General features: G+C 44.0%; 2 protein-coding genes across 5 annotated transcripts in view; both read right to left on the bottom strand.

Moving 5' to 3' along the window:
* Nucleotides 1–25,470, bottom strand: part of LOC141053023 (uncharacterized) — a 102,011-nt gene that overhangs the window by 39,506 nt on the left and 37,035 nt on the right. For 3 of the 4 annotated variants that reach the window (XM_073550356.1, XM_073550354.1, XM_073550355.1), the window contains exons 3-6: nucleotides 3,847–4,026; nucleotides 3,648–3,771; nucleotides 3,467–3,564; nucleotides 3,179–3,269 (exon numbers count right to left, since the gene is read on the bottom strand). In XM_073550356.1, coding sequence (XP_073406457.1) covers nucleotides 3,179–3,269; nucleotides 3,467–3,564; nucleotides 3,648–3,771; nucleotides 3,847–4,026 — 493 coding nt within the window. Of the gene's footprint in view, nucleotides 1–3,178; nucleotides 3,270–3,466; nucleotides 3,565–3,647; nucleotides 3,772–3,846; nucleotides 4,027–4,151; nucleotides 4,301–4,409; nucleotides 4,480–4,743; nucleotides 4,823–25,470 lie in introns of those variants that run through there. The other variant, XM_073550353.1, reaches the window with a different exon arrangement.
* LOC141052978 (uncharacterized) lies at nucleotides 18,918–25,461 on the bottom strand. The gene is made up of 4 exons (XM_073550306.1): nucleotides 25,444–25,461; nucleotides 25,207–25,386; nucleotides 25,010–25,133; nucleotides 18,918–20,226 (listed from the first exon to the last, which is right to left on the bottom strand). Exons 1-4 carry the CDS (start codon nucleotides 25,459–25,461, stop codon nucleotides 19,376–19,378), a joined length of 1,173 nt encoding a protein of 390 aa, XP_073406407.1. The 3' UTR covers nucleotides 18,918–19,375.

Genomic DNA, 25,470 nt, shown 5'->3' on the forward strand with positions numbered 1-25,470 from the left:
TCTGATACCATATAGGAGGGAATCCCATGAAGCTTCATGATGTCAGTGACTAACACCTGAGCCAGTGTTTTGGCATTAGGAAGAACAGATAAAGCATTAAAGGGCGCCGTTTTACTAAACATATCCACGATAACGGTTTGTTCCAGTTGACAAAGGAAGATCCGTAATGAAATCCATGGATAAATGAGTATATGGTCTGTCAGGAATGGTTAATGGTAAAAGAGTTTCAGTCAGGCGAGTATGCAGGGTCTTGGAATGCTCACAGACATTACAGGAGTACACAAAGTCGTCAACTACATCCTTACGCAACTTTAACCAGCAAAACCAACGAGAAAGGAGGTCACCTTGCTACCTGGGCGTCCAGCCATAGCTGTGTTATGATATGCCTCTAAACTTTTGAGATGCAGATGTACAGGTACAAACCCCCTGAGCCTTCAATACCTCACCCTCAAATTCAGAACACACTACGGAGATGACCACCCCTTCTTGTAAAATAGGGACAGCATTATCAGTACTTCCACCCCCAGGGAAATGCCGAAACAAAGCAGCCGCTTTGACGTTAATCCCAGGACGGTAACTGACCACAAAAATAAATCTGGTGAAAAATAAAGACCATCTAGCTTGCCTGGGATTAAGATGTTAAGCAGATTCAAGGTACATCAAATGTTTGTGATCAGTGATGACTGTGAACTGCCCTCTCCAAGAAATGGCGCCACTTCTCAAATGCCAACTTAATGGACAAAAGTTCCCTATTGCCTACATCATAGTTTCTTTCGGCCGATGACAACTTTTTAGAGAAGAAGGCACATGGATGCCACTTATTAGTTGATGACCCTGGAGACAATACAGCCTTGACCAGCACCTCAGAAGCATCAACCTCGACAATAAATGGTTGAGAAGAATTTAGTTAGAAGAGTACCGGCGTAGTGGAAGATCACCTCTTCAAAGAAGAAAATGCCTGCCAAGAGAAGTAGGACCACCTCGAGCAGTTCACACCTTTCCTAGTCATGTCAGTGAGGGTGTTTGACAATGGACGAGAAGTTTCAGATAAATTTCTAATAATAGTTTGTGTAAGAGAAAACAAGGGCGGGGGCGCAGACATAGGGCTTCACCTGGTATAAATCAATTAAAATATAAAAGTACTCTGGAGTACTCACCCTTTATGGGTTGTGTTCAGACACAACCACTCTCAACGTTTGTTGCAGTCATATAGCTGCTGCAGAGCTCGTGCAGGTGGACAGCGTCCACTAGGTATCATAAGTTGAGGATCCAAGAAAAGCACTTCTGAGCATCCGCGCTGCTTTAGTGACTCTGTACCTCAACCTGAAGAAGAGGTGCGGTTTGTCACCTCGAAACGCGTAGTTTCTGTAGTACATATAATAAAGAACTTGAAAGATTTATATGAATTTCTGAAGAATTCTTATCACTAAAGCAGCGCGGATGCTCAGAAGTGCTTTTCTTGGATCCTCAACTTATAATAATAGTTTGTGAACTCCAAAAAGTATTGCAATGCTTTCAGATTTTCTGGGAGATCCAATTCCAGAACCGCTCGGACCTTATTAGGATCCATGCGGAAACCTGCGTCTGACACTAGGAAACCTAAGAACTTAACCTTATGTATGGCGAATACCATCAAAGCTTCCCTGACCAAGAGGAAGTCTATCACAAGTATAGGAATGGACTTAGCCAGCTTACAACAGGAGAGACCATGAATCTGAGCAAGTCGAGCATCCACCGTATTGGCTCCTGTCTCACTATCCAGTAGGACAGATATTGCTTCTCTCAGTAGTTTCACAATAAATGGCTTCATCCAACCACTAACCATGAGTGGAGAAAAAGTTTTGGTGTTATCATCCATATTCTCTGAGAAAAGGCCAAGAAAGCAAAAATTCTGTAAACTTTTGAGAACAACTGTACGTATATATATATATATATATTTTTTTTTTTTTTCTTTAGCAGAAACACAGTATCTATTCCATGCTGGGTCGCTTTGGTCACACCGACAAAGCCTCGTTCTATGCCACTGCTACTTCGTAGCTTAATGCAGGCGAGTAGGATCACAATGTAACCCCCGAGGTACCGTGACAATTAAGTGCAAAAAAAGGTTGGAATTTTTGCAACTTGCTTGTCGCGGTATCCTATGGATCAGAACGTGACACTATTCACTTTATTTCTGCTGCTATATAATGTAGCAGTAGCAGCCCATTATGATTATGAGCAGCACAATATGTGCCATGGCCAAAATCACTGTGTAAACCCAACATTAGCAATAATATATAATATAGTGTAATTCAAAGTTGAATAAAAATATTCACAGGACATTTATTCAGTCGATCAAGAAATTGTGGACCCTTTTAATTTCTACATTCATTCAGGATACTGGCATCGAAGATTGCACACACGACCCTGATTCAGTAGCCAAGACAATAGCCGTCAGACCATATCTCTCCAACAACATATCCTCCCTGCCGGAATCCATGTCAGTCCGATGTGACATCACACCTGAGTTTTATAACAATGATGACATTGTGTTGCAAAAAGAATCAGAAAAGGTTGCAATGGATTCTGGCTGACAGGAGGCGTTCAGCAGACTTCCGGAGGGCCACTGATTACTAACATACCCACTGAATGAGGGTAGTGAATGCAAATGTGTCTGTATATATTCAAACTTTCAATCATTTAGAAGGTGTGTACCATTTTTTTCTATTTATTTGATCACTTTTATTGCGCCATCATATTCTGCAGCACAGAAATCTTCATGACTGTTCCTATTGGGGATCATCACAATCTACATGTCCTATCAGTATGTCTTTGGAGTCTGGGAGGAAACCTGAGGACATGGTGGAAACTGCGCCAATATGGGGGAACATACATGTTGGAATGTTTGTACATGTATGACATTTTGTATATGTACTGTATATATATTCTATCTATACACATACACATTTTTAAACATGTACATACTATATACAGTATTTGCTTATTTTTTTCCCCAACATATACAGTATGTTCTCCACAACTTTGCGTGGCTTTCCTCAGAGAACGATTTCAATGTAGTGGTGTGACGGCAGATAATAGTGATAATTTGAAAGTGATATGGCAGGACTACACCACTGATAAAGCAGGCAAGGCCAGTGACTGAGAAGAATCTTCTCTGCATTTAGTGGTTACTACTCACCTGTGCAGTTATGTGTAGGAATCTCCTCCTTAACCCACTCATCACCCCTCACATATGTCTCTGTAGTATTAATATGGGTCAGATCTTCACCCTGAAACAAATATTGTAAAAGTCACAGACAGATGGAGAAGTCACATCAATGATCATGTATAATCCTGCCATCTCCACCGTTCTCATTACACAAGTATAAAACATATAATACTGGTGGATAAAACAAGACTGAGCACAAGACCTTCACAGCCGTCTACACATCATAGGGGAGATCTCATGACACCTTCTCTCATCTACCTGATGATCCTGAGGAACATTGGGATCTTCTTCTTTACAGTCCTGTGGAAGAAGAGGACGGGGACATCTCTCTGGTGTTGTCCTCTTACTGGATAGAACTGGAGGAAACACATACAGGGACTGAATTCATTCTCTACATACAGATAATTATAGGCCGTGTGTATTTAGTCCTGTCTATTACCTGGTGATGTGAGGGGCTGGGGAACCTCCATCATGACGTCCTTGTACTGATCTTTGTGTCCTTCTAAATACTCCCACTCCTCCATGGAGAAATAGATGGTGACATCCTGACACCTTATAGGAACCTGACACATACAATGATACCGTCATCCCCCCGATCCCTTCATAGTGTAATGTCCCAGCATTCCCAGCAGTGTCACCTCTCCAGTCAGCAGCTCAATCATCTTGTAGGTGAGTTCTAGGATCTTCTGGTCATTGATGTCCTCATGCATCAGGATGTGAGGTGGAGGCCCCGTGATTGGGCTCAGGGGTCTTCCCCATCCCTCAGACACAGGGTCCTGACAGCGCTCACTAGAGGTCTTCTTCACTACTGTGTAATCCTGGTTATGGAGAGACACATTAATAAATCTCACTACAGACATTTCCAGAGTCCTCACCTCTCCAGTTCTGTCCATCTGTTATTCCCATAAGAATGATGTAATGTGACGTCATCAGAATCTCTCACCTCTCCAGTAAGCCGGAAGATGATCTCTAGGGTGAGGTGTAATATCCTCTCCGCCATCTTGTCTCTGTCCCTATCCATCCTTGATGAGTAAGTCAGAAAACTATCTTATACAGAAGATCTCCACTGAGAGGATCCGATATTGTAGGGACCTGAATGGGAAGAAGATGAGCGCAGGGTATAAATGGCTGTTGAACACCTTAGATACTGAGTTCATACTGGCTGGTTGTTATCTACATGGATAAGCAAATTTACACTTACCAATTGCGGGATCTTGATCTTCGCCGTTTTTTTTCCCTCAAGAAATGTGATATTTATTGCAAAAAAAATCCTGCAAAGGTAATGATGTAATTTCAGTCATTTTTCCATCCTTAGGAATCGATCAATACATTTTATGTACCGCAAAGCGGCAACAAAATAACTCATCAAGGAAAACAATAGCAGCATTATAGAGACATGGGAGAAGAAAAAACACATGCAGAGATGCACAACTCATAAGATATGTTTAGTAATGAAGGGGTTACTGCCCCCTGTGCCCAGTAATGAAGGGGTTACTGCCCCCTGTGCCCAGTAATGGGGAATCTCCAGCACCTACCTCCACCTGCAGAGCCGCACTCCACATATATGGCTGCTCTGTGCGCACAGGACCTGGGATGAGGTCACAGGAGGGGAGGAGTCAGGGGGGTCACATGATCAGGGGCCTCAGTGTATGCAGGACTCTGCTGTGCTGGTTGTCATGGTGCTGGATGAGGGGAAGTTTCTGTGTGGGGTCAGGAGGGGTTTACAGGGGGGATGTAGCAGAGCCGTGTGTGTACGAGGTGTACGGAGAGGAGCCGTGTGTGTACGAGGTGTACGGAGCGGAGCCGTGTGTGTACGATGTGTACGGAGCAGAGCCGCGTGTGTACGAGGTGTACGGAGCGGAGCCGTGTGTGTACGAGGTGTACGGAGCGGAGCCGTGTGTGTACGAGGTGTACGGAGCGGAGCCGTGTGTGTACGAGGTGTACGGAGCAGAGCCGTGTGTGTACGAGGTGTACGGAGCGGAGCCGTGTGTGTACGAGGTGTACGGAGTGGAGCCGTGTGTGTACGGGGTGTACGGAGCAGAGCCGTGTGTGTACGAGGTGTACGGAGCGGAGCCGTGTGTACAAGGTGTACGGAGCGGAGCCGCGTGTGTACGAGGTGTACGGAGCGGAGCCGTGTGTGTGCGAGGTGTACGGAGCGGAGCCGCGTGTGTACGAGGTGTACGGAGCAGAGCCGCGTGTGTGCGAGGTGTACGGAGCGGAGCCGCATGTGTACGACGTGTATGGAGCGGAGCCGTGTGTGTACGAGGTGTACAGCACAGAGCCGCGTGTGTACAGAGCTGAGTCGCGTGTGTACGACGTGTATGGAGCGGAGCCGTGTGTGTACGAGGTGTATGGAGCGGAGCCGTGTGTGTACGAGGTGTACGGAGCGGAGCCGCGTGTGTACGACGTGTATGGAGCGGAGCCGCGTGTGTACGAGGTGTACGGAGCGGAGCCGCATGTGAACGACGTGTATGGAGCGGAGCCGTGTGTGTACGACGTGTATGGAGCGGAGCCGCGTGTGTACGAGGTGTATGGAGCGGAGCCGTGTGTGTACGAGGTGTACGGAGCGGAGCCGCATGTGAACGACGTGTATGGAGCGGAGCCGTGTGTGTACGAGGTGTGCAGCACAGAGCCGTGTGTGTACAGAGCTGAGTCGCGTGTGTATGACGTGTATGGAGCGGAGCCGCGTGTGTACGAGGTGTACGGAGCGGAGCCGTGTGTGTACGAGGTGTATGGAGCGGAGCCGCATGTGAACGACGTGTATGGAGCGGAGCCGTGTGTGTACGACGTGTATGGAGCGGAGCCGTGTGTGTACGAGGTGTGCAGCACAGAGCCGTGTGTGTACAGAGCTGAGTCGCGTGTGTATGACGTGTATGGAGCGGAGCCGCGTGTGTACGAGGTGTATGGAGCGGAGCCGCATGTGAACGACGTGTATGGAGCGGAGCCGTGTGTGTACGAGGTGTATGGAGCGGAGCCGTGTGTGTACGAGGTGTATGGAGCGGAGCCGCATGTGAACGACGTGTATGGAGCGGAGCCGTGTGTGTACGACGTGTATGGAGCGGAGCCGTGTGTGTACGAGGTGTACGGAGCGGAGCCGTGTGTGTACGAGGTGTATGGAGCGGAGCCGTGTGTGTACGAGGTGTATGGAGCGGAGCCGTGTGTGTACGACGTGTATGGAGCGGAGCCGTGTGTGTACGACGTGTATGGAGCGGAGCCGTGTGTGTACGAGGTGTGCAGCACAGAGCCGTGTGTGTACAACATTTACTAAGCGGAGCTGAATGGGTATGAAGTGTACGGATTGGAGCTTTGTGTTTGTAAGATGTGTGCCGAGCGGAGCCGTGTGTGTGACTGGTATGTAGCTGTAAATGTAAACATAATTGTGTCCCCCCTTGGTTTTCACCTTACAGCCCCATTTCTCTGCCCTTAGCTCAGTCCTGGGGGTCCAGCGCTCTTGGTTATAGATTTGGGGCATCTTGGCAGAAGTGACATGTTTTATTAATTATACAGACTATAAGCCATGTTCAGATGGACGGACAAAGACGGGTCAGTTTCTTCCACTTTCAAAGGCAGCTCTGACTGCTCATATGAATATTGGACGAGTACCAGAGTTTCCTCCTACTATTGACATGCCATAGTTTGGATGTTAACAAATTGACGAACTTGGCACTCAAATGGAGATGTGATGAAACAAAATTACTTTTATTATTGCATTCAAGGTTTAACATTTTCGGTCTTATATCAGACCTTTATCAGAACTGAATGCATGAGAGGTGGAATCACAGTACCAGCGCTTGTGGAATGATCTGCGTCGCTTGTGGAGGCACCAAAGAAAGACGCTTCAGTGTTTTTCCTGTACTAAGGAATAGATGACATCTCTCCATAGTGGTTTAAATGGAGACATCTATCTTATGAGAATTATTAGAACGTCTGACTCTGGGAAAAGTGATAACTAAGTTGTGACACTAGTTTCTACTCACAGGCAAGCGGTGAGACTGGCAAACAAACAACTGCAGACAATATGCATTGTTAGAAGAAATGGCCCTGACCTAAAGAGACAACATCCTTATATGCACTAGCAATGGAATTACTCCAAAAATGCTTTGTATACAAAAAGAAAAATAGAGTAAAAAAATCCACAAATGAAATAGTAAAAATAAAGTATTTTTTATTTATCTGCGAGATATAAATCACCCGTACACATAAACACAAAAAAAGGTCACAATTATTCAGAATTCCGTCACAAGAGGGGAACAGGTGCAGAAAAACACATGCAGCAGTACATTACAACCAGGCAATAAAGTGACAGTGCTTCAATTTAGGATCAAAATACACGACCCTTAGTGTGTGGCCATATAAGAAAAAGTGCCTAGAAACACTTGAAATAGATCACTCTGTAATGACTATATATAATGAGTTTCACTTTTGTATTGAAGAACTGAAATAAATTAACTTTTTGATGATATTCTCATTTTGTGAGAAGCACCTGTATTGACAACTCAGCACACTCCTGTCCTAGATTGGATTTCTGAATTGTCACTCGCTGCTTCCAGACCAACCTATAGGCAGAATTGTGACATAAGTGACTCAGTGAACATAATGTTGAATTTTGAGCCAAAGGCCAAGAAATTCTCAAGCTCTTGAACTTTTTGAGAACCTATGGTCATTCCTCAAAAAAGCTGGTGGACAGGAAACTCAGAAAGTGTGATAACCTCCAAGCACTGATTAGACATAAATGAGTCATAAGTCAGGATTTGGCCAAGAAGCTGATATTCAGCTGCCAGAATGAAGGGCAGAAGTCTGGAAAAATAAGGGCCAACACTGGAAATCATAAAACTTTGCATAAACATAATGTATTAAATGTATTAAAGTGTAAACTTATGAAATGCTGCTATTTGTACTTCAGTAATAGAAACATCAGACTAAAAGATCAAAAATCACTGAACAGCAAACAGTATTTGTAATGATGGAATCTGTCTCCGATTTGCCCAAAGTTTAGGCAGCATCAATCTCCTGGTAGGTTTATTTTAAGACTAACTAGGGTAAATATTGTAGTAGGGTTGCCTAACAAATTTCACAGACCATGATCCATAGTGTAAATCTCTCCTCACTATTCATATCCATAATGTCTACCAATTCTCCCTTAAAGAGAACGTGTCAGCAGGATTTTGCTAAGTAAACTACAGGTATTGTCATGTTGGGGCTGTTACACTGATTAAACTGATACCTGCTATAAAGAAATTCATTTTGTAGTTCTTATGTAATCAATGTCAGAAGTGTTCAGTTAGTGCTTAGTGGCGGCACTGTAGGTAGAGTCTTATCTTCCTGCGCTAGGACAGAGAAACCAAGAAAAGACCTGCCCACAGGCCCGCCCAGAAGGAGCATGGGAGTTTTTCCCATCATAGAGACAGAACACAAGCGAGGGAGCCAGAGGGACAGCCATTCATAGAGAGAAAGAGGAAGCAAGAGAGAGACAGCCAGTCAGAGAGGACACCCAGACAGTCAATCTGTCTTTGTCTGCCTCTTTCTCTCTGGCTCCCTCTCACACTATGGCTGTCTCTCTCTCGGGCTGTCTCACACTCTGGCTGTCTCTTTCTCTGGCTGTTGCTCTCTCTTTGGCTGTCTCTCTCTCTCTGTATGAAGAAACTCTGAAAAGGGACGCCTGTTGGTGTTTGAAACGTCTGTTGCCACATGTCTTGTCATGTGAAAGTTTTTTCCTGCCCTCAATTCTTAAAAGTTGTTCTAATAAATTTTGGATTTTAACCCTTTCGCGCCAAAGCCTCTTTTTTGCCTTCATGACCAGGCCAATTTTTTCAATTCTGACCAGTGTCATTTTATGAGGTCATAACTCTAGACCGCTTCCATGGATCCTGGTGATTCTGACAATGTTTTCTCGTGACATATTGTACTTCATGATAGTGGTAAAATTTATTTGATATGACTTGCATTTATTTGTTAAAAAAATGGAAATTTGGAGAAAATTTTTAAAATTTTGCAATTTTCAAACTTATAATTTTTATGTCCATAAATCTAAGTGTCATATCACACAAAATAGTTAATAAATAACATTTTCCACATGTCTGCTTTACATCTGCACAATTTTGGAAACAAATATTTTTTTTTGTTAGGAAGTTATAAGGGTTAAGAGTTGACCAGCAATTTCTCATTTTTACAACAAAATTTACAAAACCATTTTTTTTAGGGACCACCTCACATTTGAAGTGAGTTTGGGGGATCAATATGACAGAAAATATCCAAAAGTGACACCATTCTAAAAACTGAACCCCTCAAGATATTCACATTCAAGAAGTTTATTAACCCTTCAGGTGCTTCACATGATTGAATGGAATGTGAAAGGAAAAATAAACATTTAACTTTATTTCACAAAGATTTTAATTCAGAACCAATTTTTTTTATTTTCACAAGTGTAAAAAGAGAGAAAATGAACCACAAAATTTTTTGTGCAATTTCTCCAGAACACGCCGATACCCCATATATGGGGGTAAACCACTGTTTGGGCGCACAGCAGAGCTTGGAAGGGAAGAAGCGCCGTTTTTGACTTTTTCAATGCAGAATTGGCTGGAATTGAGATCAAACACCATGTTGCATTTGGAGAGCCCCTGATGTGCCTAAACAGTGGAAACCCCCCCCACAAGTGACACCATTTTGGAAACTAGACCACTCAAGGAACTTATCTAGATGTGTGGTGAGCACTTTGAACCTCCAAGTGCATCACAGAAGTTTATAACGTGGAGCCATGAAACTAAAAAATCATTTTTTTCCACAAAAATTGATCTTTTCACCCCAAATTTTTATTTTACCAAGGGTAACGGGAGAAATTAGACCACCAAAGTTGTTGTTCAATTTGTCCTGAGTACACCGATACCCCATATGTGGAAGAAAACTACTGTTTGGGCACACAGTGGGGCTCGGAAGGGAAGTAGTGATGTTTTGGAATGCAGACTTTGATGGAATGGTCTGCGGGCGTCATGTTGCGCTTGCAGAGCCCTTGATGCACCTAAACAGTAGAAATCTGACACAAGTGACCCCGTTTTGGAAACTAGACCACCCAAGGAACTTATCTAGATGTGTGGTGAGCACTTTGAACCCCCCAAGTGTTTCACTAAAGTTTATAATATAGAACCATGAAAATAAAAAATCATTTTTTTTTCACAAAACTTATCTTTTAGCCCCCAATTTTTTATTTTAACAAGGGTAACAGGAGAAATTGGACCCCAAAAGTTGTAGTCCAATTGGTCCTGAGTAAGCTGGTACCCCATATGTGGGGGGGGGAACCACTGTTTGGGCACACGTTGGGGCTTGTAAGGGAAGTGACGTTTTAGAATGCAGACTTTGATGGAATGATCTGCGGCGTCATGTTGCATTTGCAGAGCCCCTGATGTGGAACAGTGGAAACGCCCCAATTCTAATTCCAGCCCTAACCCCGACACACCTTTAACCCTAATCCCATCCCTAACCCTAGCCCCAACTCTAACCCTAATTTTAGCCTCAATCCTAACCCAAACTTTAGCCCCCAACCCTAACTTTAGCCTAATACTAGCCCTAACTTTAGCCTAACCCTAACATTAGCCTATCCCTAACTTTAGCCTATGAATAACCCTAACTTTAGCCTAACAGTAACCCTAACCCTAATAGTAACTCTAACTATAGCACTAACCCTAACAGTAAACCTAACTATAGCACTAACCCTAACCTGCCGCATCTGTTTTGTTTTTTTTTGCTTTATAGCAAGATCGCTGACTGGCACAGCTGTTGCCAGCAGCACTTGTCACACTGTTTCTCCTCTGATCTCTCACTGACAGGAGATTAGAGGAGAAACAGCGTTACTATGAGGCAGATAGCCGGGAAAGTTCGTTGCTACAACAAACATTCCAAGTGATCTCTGTTGTGAGTTCATTTTCCCCTTCGTCACTGAGGTCTGGTGCACTCCCTATTCTGGTAAAGGAAGGTAATGAACCTGATTATCAGGCACCTGAGTCTAAGGATGATGACTGGCTGAGTGGAGTCACAGACGGGATATAAGGCTGCCGACGCCCTTCTGCCCTGCGGGTGATTTCTCTTTGGACTTCTAGGAAACCAGTCTGATTCCTGCTCCTCTAAAGCTAAGTTTTCTGCTTTGCCTTTTAGCATTTGTGTTTTGTTTTTGTTTGCCCTGCTTTTCTGGATTCTGCCATTCCCTGCTGGGGTGAGCTGAATCTCCTTTTGCTGGTTGCTCTGTCTTCAGAATATTCCTGAGTACTGACATAGCTTTTTGAAGCCTAGCGTCTTCAGGGCCTTTTTCACTGTCAGTCTGTTGGCTCTTATTTTCATAGGGTTTTTTACGGATTGCAGACAGCAGCCTTACTATCCTTTCCTATCTAGTTAGCTTGGGCCCCATCTTTGCTCAGTCTATCTTTCTGTCTGTGTTGTGTTCTTGCTTCACCGTCATTATATGTGGTGGGCTGCCTTTTGCTTTGGGGTCTGCTCTGGGGCAGTTTAGATTTCCCTTTCTGTCTTTAGGCTATTTAATTCTCCGGCTGTGATCGAGGGGCCTAGGGCATCGTAGGAGCCCCCCACGGCTACTGCTAGTTGTGTTGATAGGTTCAGGGGTCTGCAATCCGATAGCTGCCAACCTCTCTAGTTTTCTGGACTTAGCTAGCATTTCTGTTTTTGCCTCCTACGGTGACTCAATCATAACAGAATCACCCGCCATACCGCAGATCCTAGGGTACTCAATAGCAGGAAAGAATTGTGTTTAAAAAAAAAAAAAAAAGTGTGTATATTCTTTTCTCTATATCTCTGAGGCCGTAGGGGGAATTTTTTTTTTTTCTCTCAATGGAGATAAAGCAATTGTCTGATCGTGTGGAGCAGCTCGCTGCGGAAGTGCGGGGAATTTCCGCCTACCTTGCTCGTTCGCATGCTGTTGAACCAAAGATCCCTACACCTGATGTATTTTTTGGGGATCGATCTAAATTTTTGAGTTTCAAAAATAATTGTAAATTATTTTTTGCCTTGAAGCCTAACTCGTCAGGGAGTTCCGCGCAGCAGGTTAAAATTGTCATCTCTTTGCTGCGTGGCGATCCCCAGGATTGGGCGTTTTCTTTGAAACCAGATGATCCTATTCTGACTAATATGAACGCATTCTTTCAAGCCTTGGGGTTGTTGTATGACGAACCTAATGCTATTGATCAGGCTGAAAAGACCCTGTTGGCATTGAACCAGGGTCGAGATTCTGCAGAGTTGTACTGTCAAAAGTTCCGAAAGTGGGCGGTCCTTACTACCTGGAATGATAATGCCTTGGCTGCTCTCTTTCGGAAGGGTTTGTCAGAAGCCGTAAAAGATACTATGGTGGGATTTCCTGTTCCCTCTGGTCTGGACGATTCTATGTCATTAGCCATTCAGGTTGATCGGCGTTTACGTGAACGCAGGATTGCACGAGAGGTGTTGCCACCGGTAGAACAGACATCTGAACCTATGCAATGTGATAGTTTTGTCCAAGGCGCAACGTCAGGAGTTCAGAAGGCGTAATCTGTGTTTTTTCTGTGGAGATGCCTCGCATATTATTTCTGTTTGTCCTAAACGAGAGAAACGCTTTGCACACACGTTTTCTGTTGGTGGTGTTCAACCTAAGTTTCTTCTGGCAATTACACTGATCTGCTCCCTGTCCACATTTTCCGCCAAGGCTTTTGTGGATTCGGGAGCAGCGCTAAACCTAATGGACTTGGATTTTGCTAAACGTTGTGGATTTCCGATGACACCTCTGCAGACGCCTATCCCTTTGAGGGGGATTGATGCTACTCCTTTGGCGAAAAATAAACCTCAGTTTTGGACCCAGGTGGTCATGCGGGTCGCCCCAGACCATCAAGAAAATTGCAGATTTTTGGTGTTACATGGTCTGCATGATGCCGTTTTTCTGGGGTTTCCCTGGTTGCAAATTCATAATCCAGTCTTGGATTGAAAATCTGTGTCTGTGGTGAGTTGGGGTTGTCGGTGTGCCTGTAGTGAGGCTCCGGTTTTTTCCACCTCTCCTCAGTCGCATGATGTTCCTGACTATTTGGCGGACTTTTATGATGTATTTAGTGAGAATGAGTCTGCGTCCTTGCCTCCTCATAGGAGTTATGACTGTGCAATTGAACTGAGCCTGGGGTGTAAATTTCCCAAGGGTCGGCTCTTCAATTTATCTGTACCCGAGCACGAGGCTATGCGGTCCTATATTAAGGAGGCGTTGGAGAAGGGTCATATTAGACCATCCTCTTCACCCTTAGGTGCTGGTTTTTTTTGTGGCCAAAAAGGATGGTTCTTTAAGGCCTTGTATTGATTATCGTGCGCTCAACAAAATTACTATTAAATATCAGTATCCGTTACCCCTGATTTCAGATCTATTCTCTAGAGTTAGAGGTGCTTGCTGGTTTACCAAGCTTGACCTCAGGGGGGCGTATAATCTTATCCGCATTAAGCAGGGGGATGAATGGAAGACGGCGTTTAATACTCCGGAGGCACAGTTTGAGTACCTGGTGATGCCTTTTGGGCTCACTAATGCCCCTTCTGTCTTCCAGTGCTTCATGAACGACATTTTCCGAGATTTTGTCGATAAATTTTTGATTATCTATCTGGATGATATTTTGATCTTCTCCAAGGATTGGGATTCTCATGTGGAACATATTCGGACTGTGTTCCAGATCTTGAGGGAGAATTCCCTGTATGTCAAAGGATCGAAATGCCTTTTTGGAGTACAGAGGATTTCATTTTTGGGATTTATTTTGTCTCCATTAACTATTGAAATGGACCCGGCCAAGGTACAGGCCATTTATGATTGGGTTCAGCCCACTTCTTTGAAGGCCCTCCAGAAGTTTTTGAATTTTGCTAATTTTTATCGGAAATTTATAGCAAAATTTTCTAGTATTGCCAAGCCATTGACTGATCTGACTAAGAAGGGTGCTGATGTGTTGAATTGGTCTCCGGAGGCTGTTGCTTCCTTTCAGGAGCTGAAGCAAAGATTTACCTCCGCCCCGGTTTTGCGGCAACCTGATGTCTCACTCCCGTTCCAGGTAGAGGTGGATGCTTCTGAGATTGGTGCAGGAGCTGTTTTGTCCCAAAAGGATCCTGTAACATCTAAAATGAATCCCTGTGCTTTCTTTTCCCGAAAGTTCTCTCCATCTGAACGTAACTATGATGTGGGGAATCGGGAACTGTTGGCCATGAAATGGGCATTTGAGGAGTGGAGACATTGGTTGGAGGGAGCTAAACATCAAGTTGTGGTCCTCACTGACCACAAGAATTTGATTTACCTAGAGTCGGCTAAACGCTTGAACCCTAGACAGGCTAGGTGGGCCTTGTTTTTTACACGTTTTGATTTTGTGGTCTCTTTTCTTCCGGGAACTAAGAATGTCAAGGCAGACGCCCTCTCTAGGAGCCTCTTTGCTGATTCTCCTGTGGTGACCAAGCCTGCTACCATCTTAGGCGAAGGGGTAGTTCTTTCTGCCATCTCGCCTGATTTGAGACTTGCTCTGCAAGAGTTCCAGAAGGACAAACCTGAGCGTTGTCCCAGTGGAAAGTTGTATGTTCCTGACCAGTGGAAGAAGAGAGTGATGTCTGAAGTTCATTGCTCTGCATTGGCTGGTCATCCAGGTATTTTTGGTACTAGAGATCTGGTGGGTCGCTCTTTTTGGTGGCCCACCTTGTCTCATGATGTCAGGAATTTTGTGTAGTCCTGTGGGACTTGCTCCCGGTCTAAATCTTGTTCTCGCTCTAGTGGGTTGTTGATGCCTTTGCCGGTCCCCAGGAGGCCGTGGACCCATATTTCAATGGATTTCATCTCTGATATGCCGGTCTCTCAAAGAATGACTGTTATTTGGGTGATTTGTGATAGGTTCTCTAAGATGGTTCATCTTGTACCACTCCCTAAGTTGCCGTCTTCCTCTGAGTTGGTGCCCCTGTTTTTGCAACAGGTGGTTCGCTTGCACGGGATTCCTGAGAACATTGTATCTGACAGAGGAGTTCAGTTTGTGTCTAGATTTTGGAGGACTTTCTGTTCCAAGCTGGGAATTCAGTTGTCCTTCTCCTCTGCTTTTCACCCTCAGACCAATGGGCAGACAGAGAGAACAAACCAGACCTTGGAGTCGTATTTGAGATGTTTTATTTCCGCTAATCAGGATGATTGGGTTTCATTTTTGCCCTTGGCCGAATTTGCTTTAAATAATAGAGCTAGTTCTGCCACTTTGATGTCACCTTTTTTTTGTAACTTTGGGTTTCATCCTCGATTTTCTTCAGGGCAGGTGGAGCCTTCTGCCTGCCCAGGTGTTGACACTGTGGTGGAGAGAATGCACCAAATCTGGGACCAAGTGGTGGATAAGTTATCTCTCTCCCAGGAAAAGGCCCAGCGGTTTTCCAATCGACATAGGACCATTGGTCCCCAGTTTAAGATTGGTGATATGGTGTGGCTATCATCAAAAAATATTGCTATGAAGGTGGCTTCTCCTAAGTTTAAGCCTAGATTTATTGGACCCTACAAGATTTTGGAGATTATTAATCCGGTCTCTTTTCGTTTGGCTCTCCCTTATTCCTCATCCCACATTTAAAATCCATAATGTGTTCCATAAGTCCTTGTTGAAGGTTTGTTGAACCAGTTGTTCCTGGGGTGGCACCTCCGGACCCTGTATTGGTTGAAGGTAACATGGAATATGAGGTAGAGAAAATACTGGATTCCCGTCTGGCTAGACGGAGACTCCAGTATTTGGTTAAGTGGAAGGGTTATGGTCAGGAGGATAATTCCTGGGTCTCTGCCTCTGATATTCATGCCAAAAGATTGGTGTGTGCCTTTCATCGGGCTCACCCTGATCGCCCTGGTGGCGTGGTTGAGGGTTCGGTGACCCCTCCTCAAGGGGGAGGTACTGTTGTGAGTTCATTTTCCCCTTCGTCACTGAGGTCTGGTGAACTCCCTATTCTGGTAAAGGAAGGTAATGAGCCTGATTATCAGGCACCTGAGTCTAAGGATGATGACTGGCTGAGTGGAGTCACCGACTGGATATAAGGCTGCCGACGCCCTTCTGCCCTGCGGGTGATTTCTCTTTGGACTTCTAGGAAACCAGTCTGATTCCTGCTCCTCTAAAGCTAAGTTTTCTGCTTTGCCTTTTAGCATTTGTGTTTTGTTTTTGTTTGCCCTGCTTTTCTGGATTCTGCCATTCCCTGCTGGGGTGAGCTGAATCTCCTTTTGCCGGTTGCTCTGTCTTCAGAATATTCCTGAGTACTGACATAGCTTTTTGAAGCCTAGCGTCTTCAGGGCCTTTTTCACTGTCAGTCTGTTGGCTCTTATTTTCATAGGGTTTTTTACGGATTGCAGACAGCAGCCTTACTGTCCTTTCCTATCTAGTTAGCTTGGGCCCCATCTTTGCTCAGTCTATCTTTCTGTCTGTGTTGTGTTCTTTCTTCTTGCTTCACCGTCATTATATGTGGGGGGCTGCCTTTTGCTTTGGGGTCTGCTCTGGGGCAGTTTAGATTTCCCTTTCTGTCTTTAGGCTATTTAATTCTCCGGCTGTGATCGTGGGGCCTAGGGCATCGTAGGAGCCCCCCACGGCTACTGCTAGTTGTGTTGATAGGTTCAGGGGTCTGCAATCCGATAGCTGCCAACCTCTCTGGTTTTCTGGACTTAGCTAGCATTTCTGTTTTTGCCTCCTACGGTGACTCAATCATAACAGATCTCTCTCATTGGTTCAGGTCCTGATGACGTCAGCCAATCAGGTCTTGATGAGGTCGGGGGTCACAGGAAGCATTGGGTGCCATAGATTCCCTCACCATAAGGTACATGGGGGCCCTGGTGGGCACAAAACCGCCGACCGTAGACAAACGTCGGCGCTGCACAAAGCCCAGCAAGTGCCGACGTTTATCTACCGTTGGCGGTGGGAAGTGGTTAAGAAGGAACCTGGAACATACTTTTCTCTCTCTGGTTGAGGCTCTCTCTCTGGCTGTCTGTCTATATGATGAGGAACATGTTTGTGCGTCGGGGCGGCCTGTGGGCAGGTCTTTCCTTGATTTCTCTGGCCTAGAGCAGGAAGACAAGACTCTGCCCACAGTCTGGCCCTGGAGCACGGGCCTATCTTTACCTGAAAATTTCTAGCACTGATTGCACAAGAACCATAAAATACATTTCTTTACTGCTGGTATCATTTTAATCAGTGTAACAGCTCTAACATGACATTACCTGTAGTTTACTTAGCAAAACCCTGCTGACAGGTTCTATTTAACTGTATGCTGAATCTGGGGTCTATGGGATGATTTTGGCAATAGGCTTTTAAATCATATCAGGTTTCATACTTATGTATTATAATAATCTCCCCTTTTGTGTCTGAATCCTGCCTTATGTGTATGTCTTATGTATTAAGTTTTTGTTTAAGCTTGTTTAGATTGTTATGCCTTAATTTTGATTGTACTCCTATCACGCGCAGTGTAGGACAGACTAAGTGCAACATAAAGGGATAAGGGAAGGGGAACCGAACACTAGGGAAGGGGGAAGTGGAGACCCCTAGACAGATCTAACATCACCCTGTCTGTCCTACTGTCCCTATATAGGTTCCACACCTATTGCAGAGCAGAATACCTAATCCCTGTGTGACCCTGGCCATAATCCCTGCATCGGGAAGGACAGAATAAACGCTAGTCATTACCACTAACACTAAAGACCGCAAGGATAAATGAAACAAGAGGGACACTTAGCATGAATAGACTCAGAGAGAAACGTCGATGCCCTCCAACTCCAAGAGGACGCTAGCAAGACTGTTACAGCTCAAAGCCTCAACAGAGAAGTGCAAATTGGAAATATCACTCGCAACTCCCAACAGGAAGTTGGGAGTTTGAAATACCCAGGTCCAGGTGTGGCCATTAGCACCAGGGAAGGTGGCCACTAGTCTGCAAAGCAAACAACTGAGACCTTCTACAGACAGATGCAGTGAATCAGTTTGCACCCTCTGACACATCCATGACAACTCCATATTAATGAATTGTATTACGTTTAATTTAACTTTTTTTTAAGTTTATCTGGATGCATACTGAAAAATCTAATAAATGTAGAGTTATAAAAACAAATTATGAAGATGGGCATGAACAGAAGCACATATGCTTATAAATGAAATTGTCACAATTCCATAACTCACTGTGTCCTGGAGTCACTCAAAGTGTCCACAGAGAGTGACAGCTCAGCCGCCCTATAGAATTCAGGTCACACTAAGCTGTCAGTTATGTGAGTGACAGCTCACCAGTCCAATTTGAGGCAGGGGTGTGCTGAGCTGACAGTATTGAGTGACAGTCCAGCTGCCAATGAGGGCATGGGCGTGCTGCGTTTCTTCCAGGTGTCTCCTGCTCTGGGTGATTACCTGGTTATTTAGATGGCTATAATTATTGCCAGTCATAGCTTTAGCTTGGTGTTGTGTGTGCGCCTTGTTTACCAGTGCTCGGTTTCTGATCTTTTGCTGCCGGACCTTAGCTTTGATCATCCATTTGCCTAGCCCCTTTGTCTTCATCTGTTATCTTCCTGGAATTCTGACCTCAGGCTGTGACCTGACTACACCTTTTTTACCCCTCTGTTTTTGACGTGCTCTCTTGGTAGCTGATACCGGACTACTCTGGCTCATGGCTTGTTTGTGAGTAGTCACAGAAATAGTTAGTAACAATTGGCTTTACGTCTTGACGCCAGTTATATATTAATGTAAAATAGTCAATGCAATATTGTTTTGATTTTATTAACATATTCAACATTAAAAACCTGAATATGATTTCACCCCTGTTCAAATATTTCTGTTTGTCAATAAAATATGATGTTTGAGTTAAACAGTTCTCACCTTCTAGTTTTGATAATGGTTTCTTGAATTTTACACTTCTTCCATGTGCAATCGTTTCACCCATAAGGGTTTAAAGTGCAGCGATCAGTGCTAGATCCGATCCACTCTTGTGATGACTGTATAATTCAGTCTACATTCACAGTGTATAGAGCAGGATCCAATACTGAATCTGCAAAATTAGACCTATTGTGCACATGCACCATACATGAACAGTGGATGTCACAAATGCGTAAAGAATGTTTGTTATGGACAAAACAGTTCCCCGTATTCAGGACATGATTATGGATTTCCCCTGTTTCAGTTGTTGCGATTCAACAAGATTGTTTGTTAAATATTTTAATTATTCTAAACATAAATATGTCTTCTTCTCTGTATGACTTCTCTGATGCATAACAAGATCTATTTTAGCCCTGTAACATTTCTCACATTCTGAACATGAATACGGCTTCTCCCCTGTGTGAACTCTCTGATGTACAACAAGATGCGATTTCTGATTAAAGCGTTTCTCACATTCTAAACATGAATATGGTTTCTCCCCAGTATGAGTTCTTTCATGTGTAACAAGATTTGATTTCTGCTTAAAATATTTCCCACATTCAGAACATGAAAATGGCTTCTCCTCTGTGTGTCGTCTCTGATGTCTAACAAGAAGTGATTTCTTATTAAAACAATTGCCACATTCTACACAGGGAAATGACTTCTCTCCTGTGTGACTTCTCTGATGTGCAACAAGATTTGACTTATCTGTAAAACATTTCCCACATTCTGAACATGAATATGGCTTCTCCCCTGTGTGAGTCCTTTCATGTATAAGAAGATGTGATTTCTGCTTAAAACATTTCCCACAATCTGAACATGAAAACGGTTTCTCTCCTGTGTGAATCCTTTGATGTCTAACAAGATCTGATTTCAGGTTAAAATATTTCCCACAGTCTGAACATGAAAATGACTTCTTTCCTGTGTAAATCCTTTGATTTTTATCATCCCTTTTAATTTTCTTATCAGCTTGTAATGAGACAGAAGATAGGACCGATTTAAACAAGTCATATGGTAGATCTTGGCTGTAAAAGGTTGAGGGTAGATCTTCAACAATTACATTCTCTTCATATAGATCTGGTGTGATACCAAAGTCATCCGATTTAAAAACTGAAGGTGTAAGTTGTTCCTCTGATCTTCTGGTACATTCATCTGCTTAGAATAAAACTAATTATTATTTAGAATAAAATAACCTTAAACATGATATTCCTTAAAACATTTTTTCTATAAAATGTCTACACCAAGTACAAGTCGTATAGAAAAAATTCAATTGTTCACTACCCAAGACATCGGTGACAAAAGAGTTCACATTCTAAGATCTGACCTCTGAGCAAGGACTAGTTGCACATAATATAAGACCACCAGGTGAGTCAGTCTCTAATAGTTTTCCAATTCAACTTTGAAGCCGGCATCTTCATAGATTCATGATTCACTGTTCCTGTCACCAATATTTGTAGAGAAATGTTTAATTGGGAAATTATTAAGTGACCCGTTATGGCCATTAAGGTGAAGCATGAATGCGGTTTATTATGTCAACGCTTTTCCAGGTTTTCAAACCTCTTCATAAAGACCAAAGCACAGGTTTGTGAAAATGAGGATGAGTGACCTCATGGAGATCAACATCCAACACTGCGGAGACACCATCACATGTTTCTCAACGCAGTGATGCTACAGCAATGCCCCCATCCCTTATGGGAAATGTGCAAAAACATGTAAATCAACAGCCGCAGAGACACCATCACATATCGCCCCTCATCAGTGTGGAGTAGGAAACTGGCTAGTAGGAGCAATGCCTAGTAGAAGACTGTGAAAAATGAGGATGAATGAACTCAGGCATTGCTCCTACTAGCCAGTTTCCTACTCCACGCTGATGAGGGGCAATACCCCGAAACAGCTGTCTGTGGATAGATACCATGTATTGGCATAGGTGGTTTCCTTCATTGGAGACTGCCCTTCCCGTGGTTGTTCCTTCCCGGTGAAAGACCTGGCTAGTCATTGCTTGCGTTGAGAAACATGTGATGGTGTCTCCGCGGCTGTTGATTTACATGTTTTTGCATATTTCCCATAAGGGATGGGGGCATTGCTCTAGCATTACTGCGTTGAGAAACATGTGATGGTGTCTCCGCAGTGTTGGATGTTGATCTCCATGATGTCACTCATCCTCATTTTCACAGTCTTTTACTAGGCATTGCTCCTACTAGCCAGTTTCCTACTCCACACTGATGAGGGGCAATACCCCGAAACAGCTGTCTGTGGATGGATACCATGTTTTGGCATAGGTGGTTTCCTTCATTGGAGACTGCCCTTCCCGTGGTTGTTCCTTCCCAGTGAAAGACCTGGCTAGTCATTGCTTGCGTTGAGAAACGTGATGGTGTCTCCGCGGCTGTTGATTTACATGTCAAAGCACAGGTTTGGTCCTGATGAAGAGGTTTGAAAACCTTGAAACACACTGACATAATAAACTGTATTCATGTTTCACCTTCATATCTTTGAACCTTGGGCAGCGCGGACCACCGTATTCCTCATTTATTGCAATGTATTGCCTTCGTGGTCCTGCTATAGCCTTTACAAGCTTCTGTAGGAAATGTGACTGTCACAACCTCATCAGGTCAGGTGAACATATTTTATACCAGTTGATTATCAGAGAAGACCCTATTTGCGGTTTTTGCTTCTCCAGTTTTACCACTTGATTTTCTTTTTTAATCCTGACAGTTTTTGAGGAAAGATAGAGACTATTTGGATTCTGTGATTGTTCTAGTGAAAATTTCAGAAATTTCAAAGGCTTTTTTCCTATTTCAAGGGACAATAGACAACAAAAAACAAGAGAGTTATTGAAAAGTATGCTACAAGTTAGAAGAGAAACATTTATGTAGAATTAGGGTGCAGTATAGTATCCATTAAGAGACTGGGGCCTTCCAAGGCATGATATTAATGTTTCATGCTCAGGCAATAAAAAAAACCTCTTGTATGTGATGAAGGCTACAATGATTATTTTACCCAGGAGACAGGGAAGAATCTACAAAACTCAAACTGAATACTCTAATAGTATAACTGTCCAGAAAAGGGAAATTTTGTCATAAGATCATACAAACATTGTATTGAACTTCTATCCTGGGTGCTAAATATAAAAACTGTGACTATAGACAATAAATTAACTACTGCACTGATCGCGCTCCAACTCCACAGTCTTCACCGTCAATGGTTTAGTAACTAGTGGTGAAACAGCTCTGGGTAATTATATATGTGTCATGTTAGACCTTGGCAACCAAATCTAATCTACACGATGTCAGAAAAAGTATTGTTTCCCCTCCACATTAGTGTTCATGAACTTTTATGGCATCCATCTCATGATGATGTTGGGACTTTAATTCCTAACCAAATCCTTAGAACTAGTGGCACCCTAGTATATCACTGTCCCCCAGGTTACTCTGAAAGTGAAGACGTCAAGTTCACGTGCCTTGCTATGCTCATATCTACCCTGATCTGTCCCCTACCCCACCCACGGTAGTGGGAAGCTGAAGTGTATACGAACACACAAAGCAGACAATCAAGAGAATACGGACAGAGATAAATAAAAATAACAACCTTACAAAATACTCAAAACAACAGAGTGGGACACAGGGGAATTAAAGGTAGGAGAAACAAAATAGGAGAGTGTGGAGAAACGGGGTCCGTGGGTGCTCTCGTCCACTGGCCCGGCTGCCTTTAGCAAGACTGCATGGTACAGGGTTCATACCACTGAACACCCGCTCTATCTCCCGATGGGCAATACAATACACAGACAACACAGGGTTAGGGTAAAATAGTGTGCCAATACTTTATTGAACCACAACACCCAATAACAAACAGAACAATCCCAGCAATTACCCCCAAGATGGTGCAAATTACAGGGTCTCACCCTTCCGCTGACTCGCTGGGATAATGGTAGATGTTATGTTTGAGCTCCCAGGGTCGCTACACCATCTGTGATACGCACACAAAGAGCAAGTAGCGACAAGCGTAGGGAGATAATGAAGAGCAGTCCTGTGTGCTTTCAGCCGGGTCCAATTTACCCTCAGCTGAGATCCTGAAGAGTGACACCAACAAGAAGAAAAGACGTCTCTTTTATACCCAAGGCAAGTGATCTATTTTTACATTTACCCGGTGTCCTTCAGTCCACCCTCACAGCCATAACTATCTACCTTCTAAGTCAACAAACTGGTTATAGAATACAATACACAATTAGCATATCAGCACACAATAAACAAAGATAAACACACACTATGTACAAGTCACTATTACAGACTTAAGGGGGTTTTACACATAGCGATATCGCTAACAATATCGCTAAAGCATCACCGATTTGGTGACGCATCAGCGATATCGCTAGCAATATCGCTATGTGTGATACTTACCTCTGACTGGCTCCCCCGCTGTCCATCGCTGATCGCGCATCTCCATTTCTCGTCGGGCGCTTCCTGCTGGGCTTCCTGCTGGCGCCGACGAGCGACGCGTGGACGCGGGCGGGAGGACGTCAGGATCGCCGTGTCTGAACGGTAACAACCGCTAGATCGCTGCTGCATCGCTGTGAGATCTGCCTGTGTGGCAGCTCACTAGCGACCATTTAGCGATGCACCAGCGATCCTGACCGGGTCATATCGCTGGTCGGGATCGCTGGTGCATCGCTAAATGTAAAGGGGCCTTTACCCGGTATGTTAAATGGTATATCAGTTTGCAAGTCTGTCTTCTTGACCCACCAGACAAACACTTAACTCCACAAGCCAATATACAGATAAAAAGTAAATTCTTCTTGGTTTGCAAAACATAATTGTCTGGGAAATTAAGATACAATCTGGTTTCTTCAAAGAGAGGATGGGGATTTGCACACAGACAAAACTCCAAGCAACAAGCTCCTGAACAATCCCCAAACACTAACTACAACCACGAGCAACAACTCCAACTCCAGAACCTGGCAATATGAACTAACACTCGCAATCTCTAGGTGTCAGAGGCAAGCATATATAGCAGAGGGGAGTGGCCAACACTGAATAGCTGAGACAATCCAAGTAGGAAAGCTCCAGCAGCCTCCACTGAACAGATTAACCCTTGCGCTGCTAGCAAGGAAAAAACTCCACTGTTTAATACGATGGTGATGTACTTTTAAGGTTATGTGCACGCGGTGCGGATTCTGCTGCGGATTCGCAGCAGTTTTGGCCCTGCGGGTCCACAGCAGTTTCTGCTGCGCTGTACAGTACCATTGTTTTCAATGGTAAACTGGAAAACGCAGTGCACATGCTACAGATTTTTCCGCGCGGATTTGCTGCGAGTTACAATCCGCAGCATGTCAATTCTTTGTGCGGAATCCGCTGCGGTTTCACACCTTATCCATTATGAGGTAGAAACCGCAGGGCTATACTGCAGGTCTTTTGACCTGCGGATTTACCTGCGGATTTTACAAAATCCGCTGGGAGAAATCCGCAGCACCTAAAAACTACATGGGCACATAGCCTCACTAGTGCAGGAGTTAAAGAAACCAGACACCGCAGTCTTCTAGCTCCTCTCTGTTATGGTTTCCCCGTGACAATCCAATTCTAAATCTTTAGGTATTAAGATAAAGATGGTCAACACTAAATCTATAACAGCTTCCACTCTTCAAAACTTTGAAATTCGAGTTTCACAATATACACTAGAACAATCCTCAAAGACAAATGCAGTATGCTGCAAAAACAAACAATATCCCTAAAAATTACATATGTATGGGGGAAGGAGCTCTAACACTAAACCTGAGTTGCGGTTATTTATTATAGACCTTTGGAGCTCCTATGAGTTTTGATACGGAGTTATGCCATGGAGTCAGGGTTGAAAGCCATATCAATGCATCAGTGAGGGCTTTGAAAAAATGTGTATTCATTCTTTTCATACAGGTAATTTTTGAAAGTGTGTAAGTCCTGTCTATTACCTGGTGATGTGAAAGGCTGGGGAACCTCCATCATGACGTCCTTGTACAGATCTTTGTGTCCTTCTAAATACTCCCACTCCTCCATGGAGAAATAGACAGCGACATCCTGATATCTTATAGGAACCTGACAAATACAATGATACCGTCATCCCCCGATCCCTTCATACCGTTACTGTATAATCTCCCAGCAATGTCACCTCTCTAGTCAGCAGCTCAATCATCTTGTAGGTGAGTTCTAGGATCTTCTGGTCATTGATGTCCTCATGTATCAGGGGGTGAGGTGGAGGCCCTGTGATTGGGCTCAGGGGTCTTCCCCGTTCCTCAGACACAGGGTCCTGACAGCGCTCACTAGAGGTCTTCTTCACTACATTGTATTCCTGGTTATGGAGAGACACATTAATAAATCTCACTACAGACATTTCCAGAGTCCTCACCTCTCCAGTTCTGTCCATCTGTTATTC

Source organism: Dendrobates tinctorius, unplaced genomic scaffold (assembly GCF_039654945.1).
Source record: "Dendrobates tinctorius isolate UK_male_01 unplaced genomic scaffold, ASM3965494v1 ptg000164l, whole genome shotgun sequence".
NCBI classification, from domain to species: domain Eukaryota; kingdom Metazoa; phylum Chordata; class Amphibia; order Anura; family Dendrobatidae; genus Dendrobates; species Dendrobates tinctorius.

Coding starts and splice junctions, on each gene's coding strand:
- LOC141052978 (XM_073550306.1), bottom strand. Junction 25,134..25,206: donor TTGAGCTGCTGACTAGAGAG/GTGACATTGCTG, acceptor TGTATTTGTCAG/GTTCCTATAAGATATCAGGA. Junction 20,227..25,009: donor CCAGCCTTTCACATCACCAG/GTAATAGACAGG, acceptor TTTTATTCTAAG/CAGATGAATGTACCAGAAGA.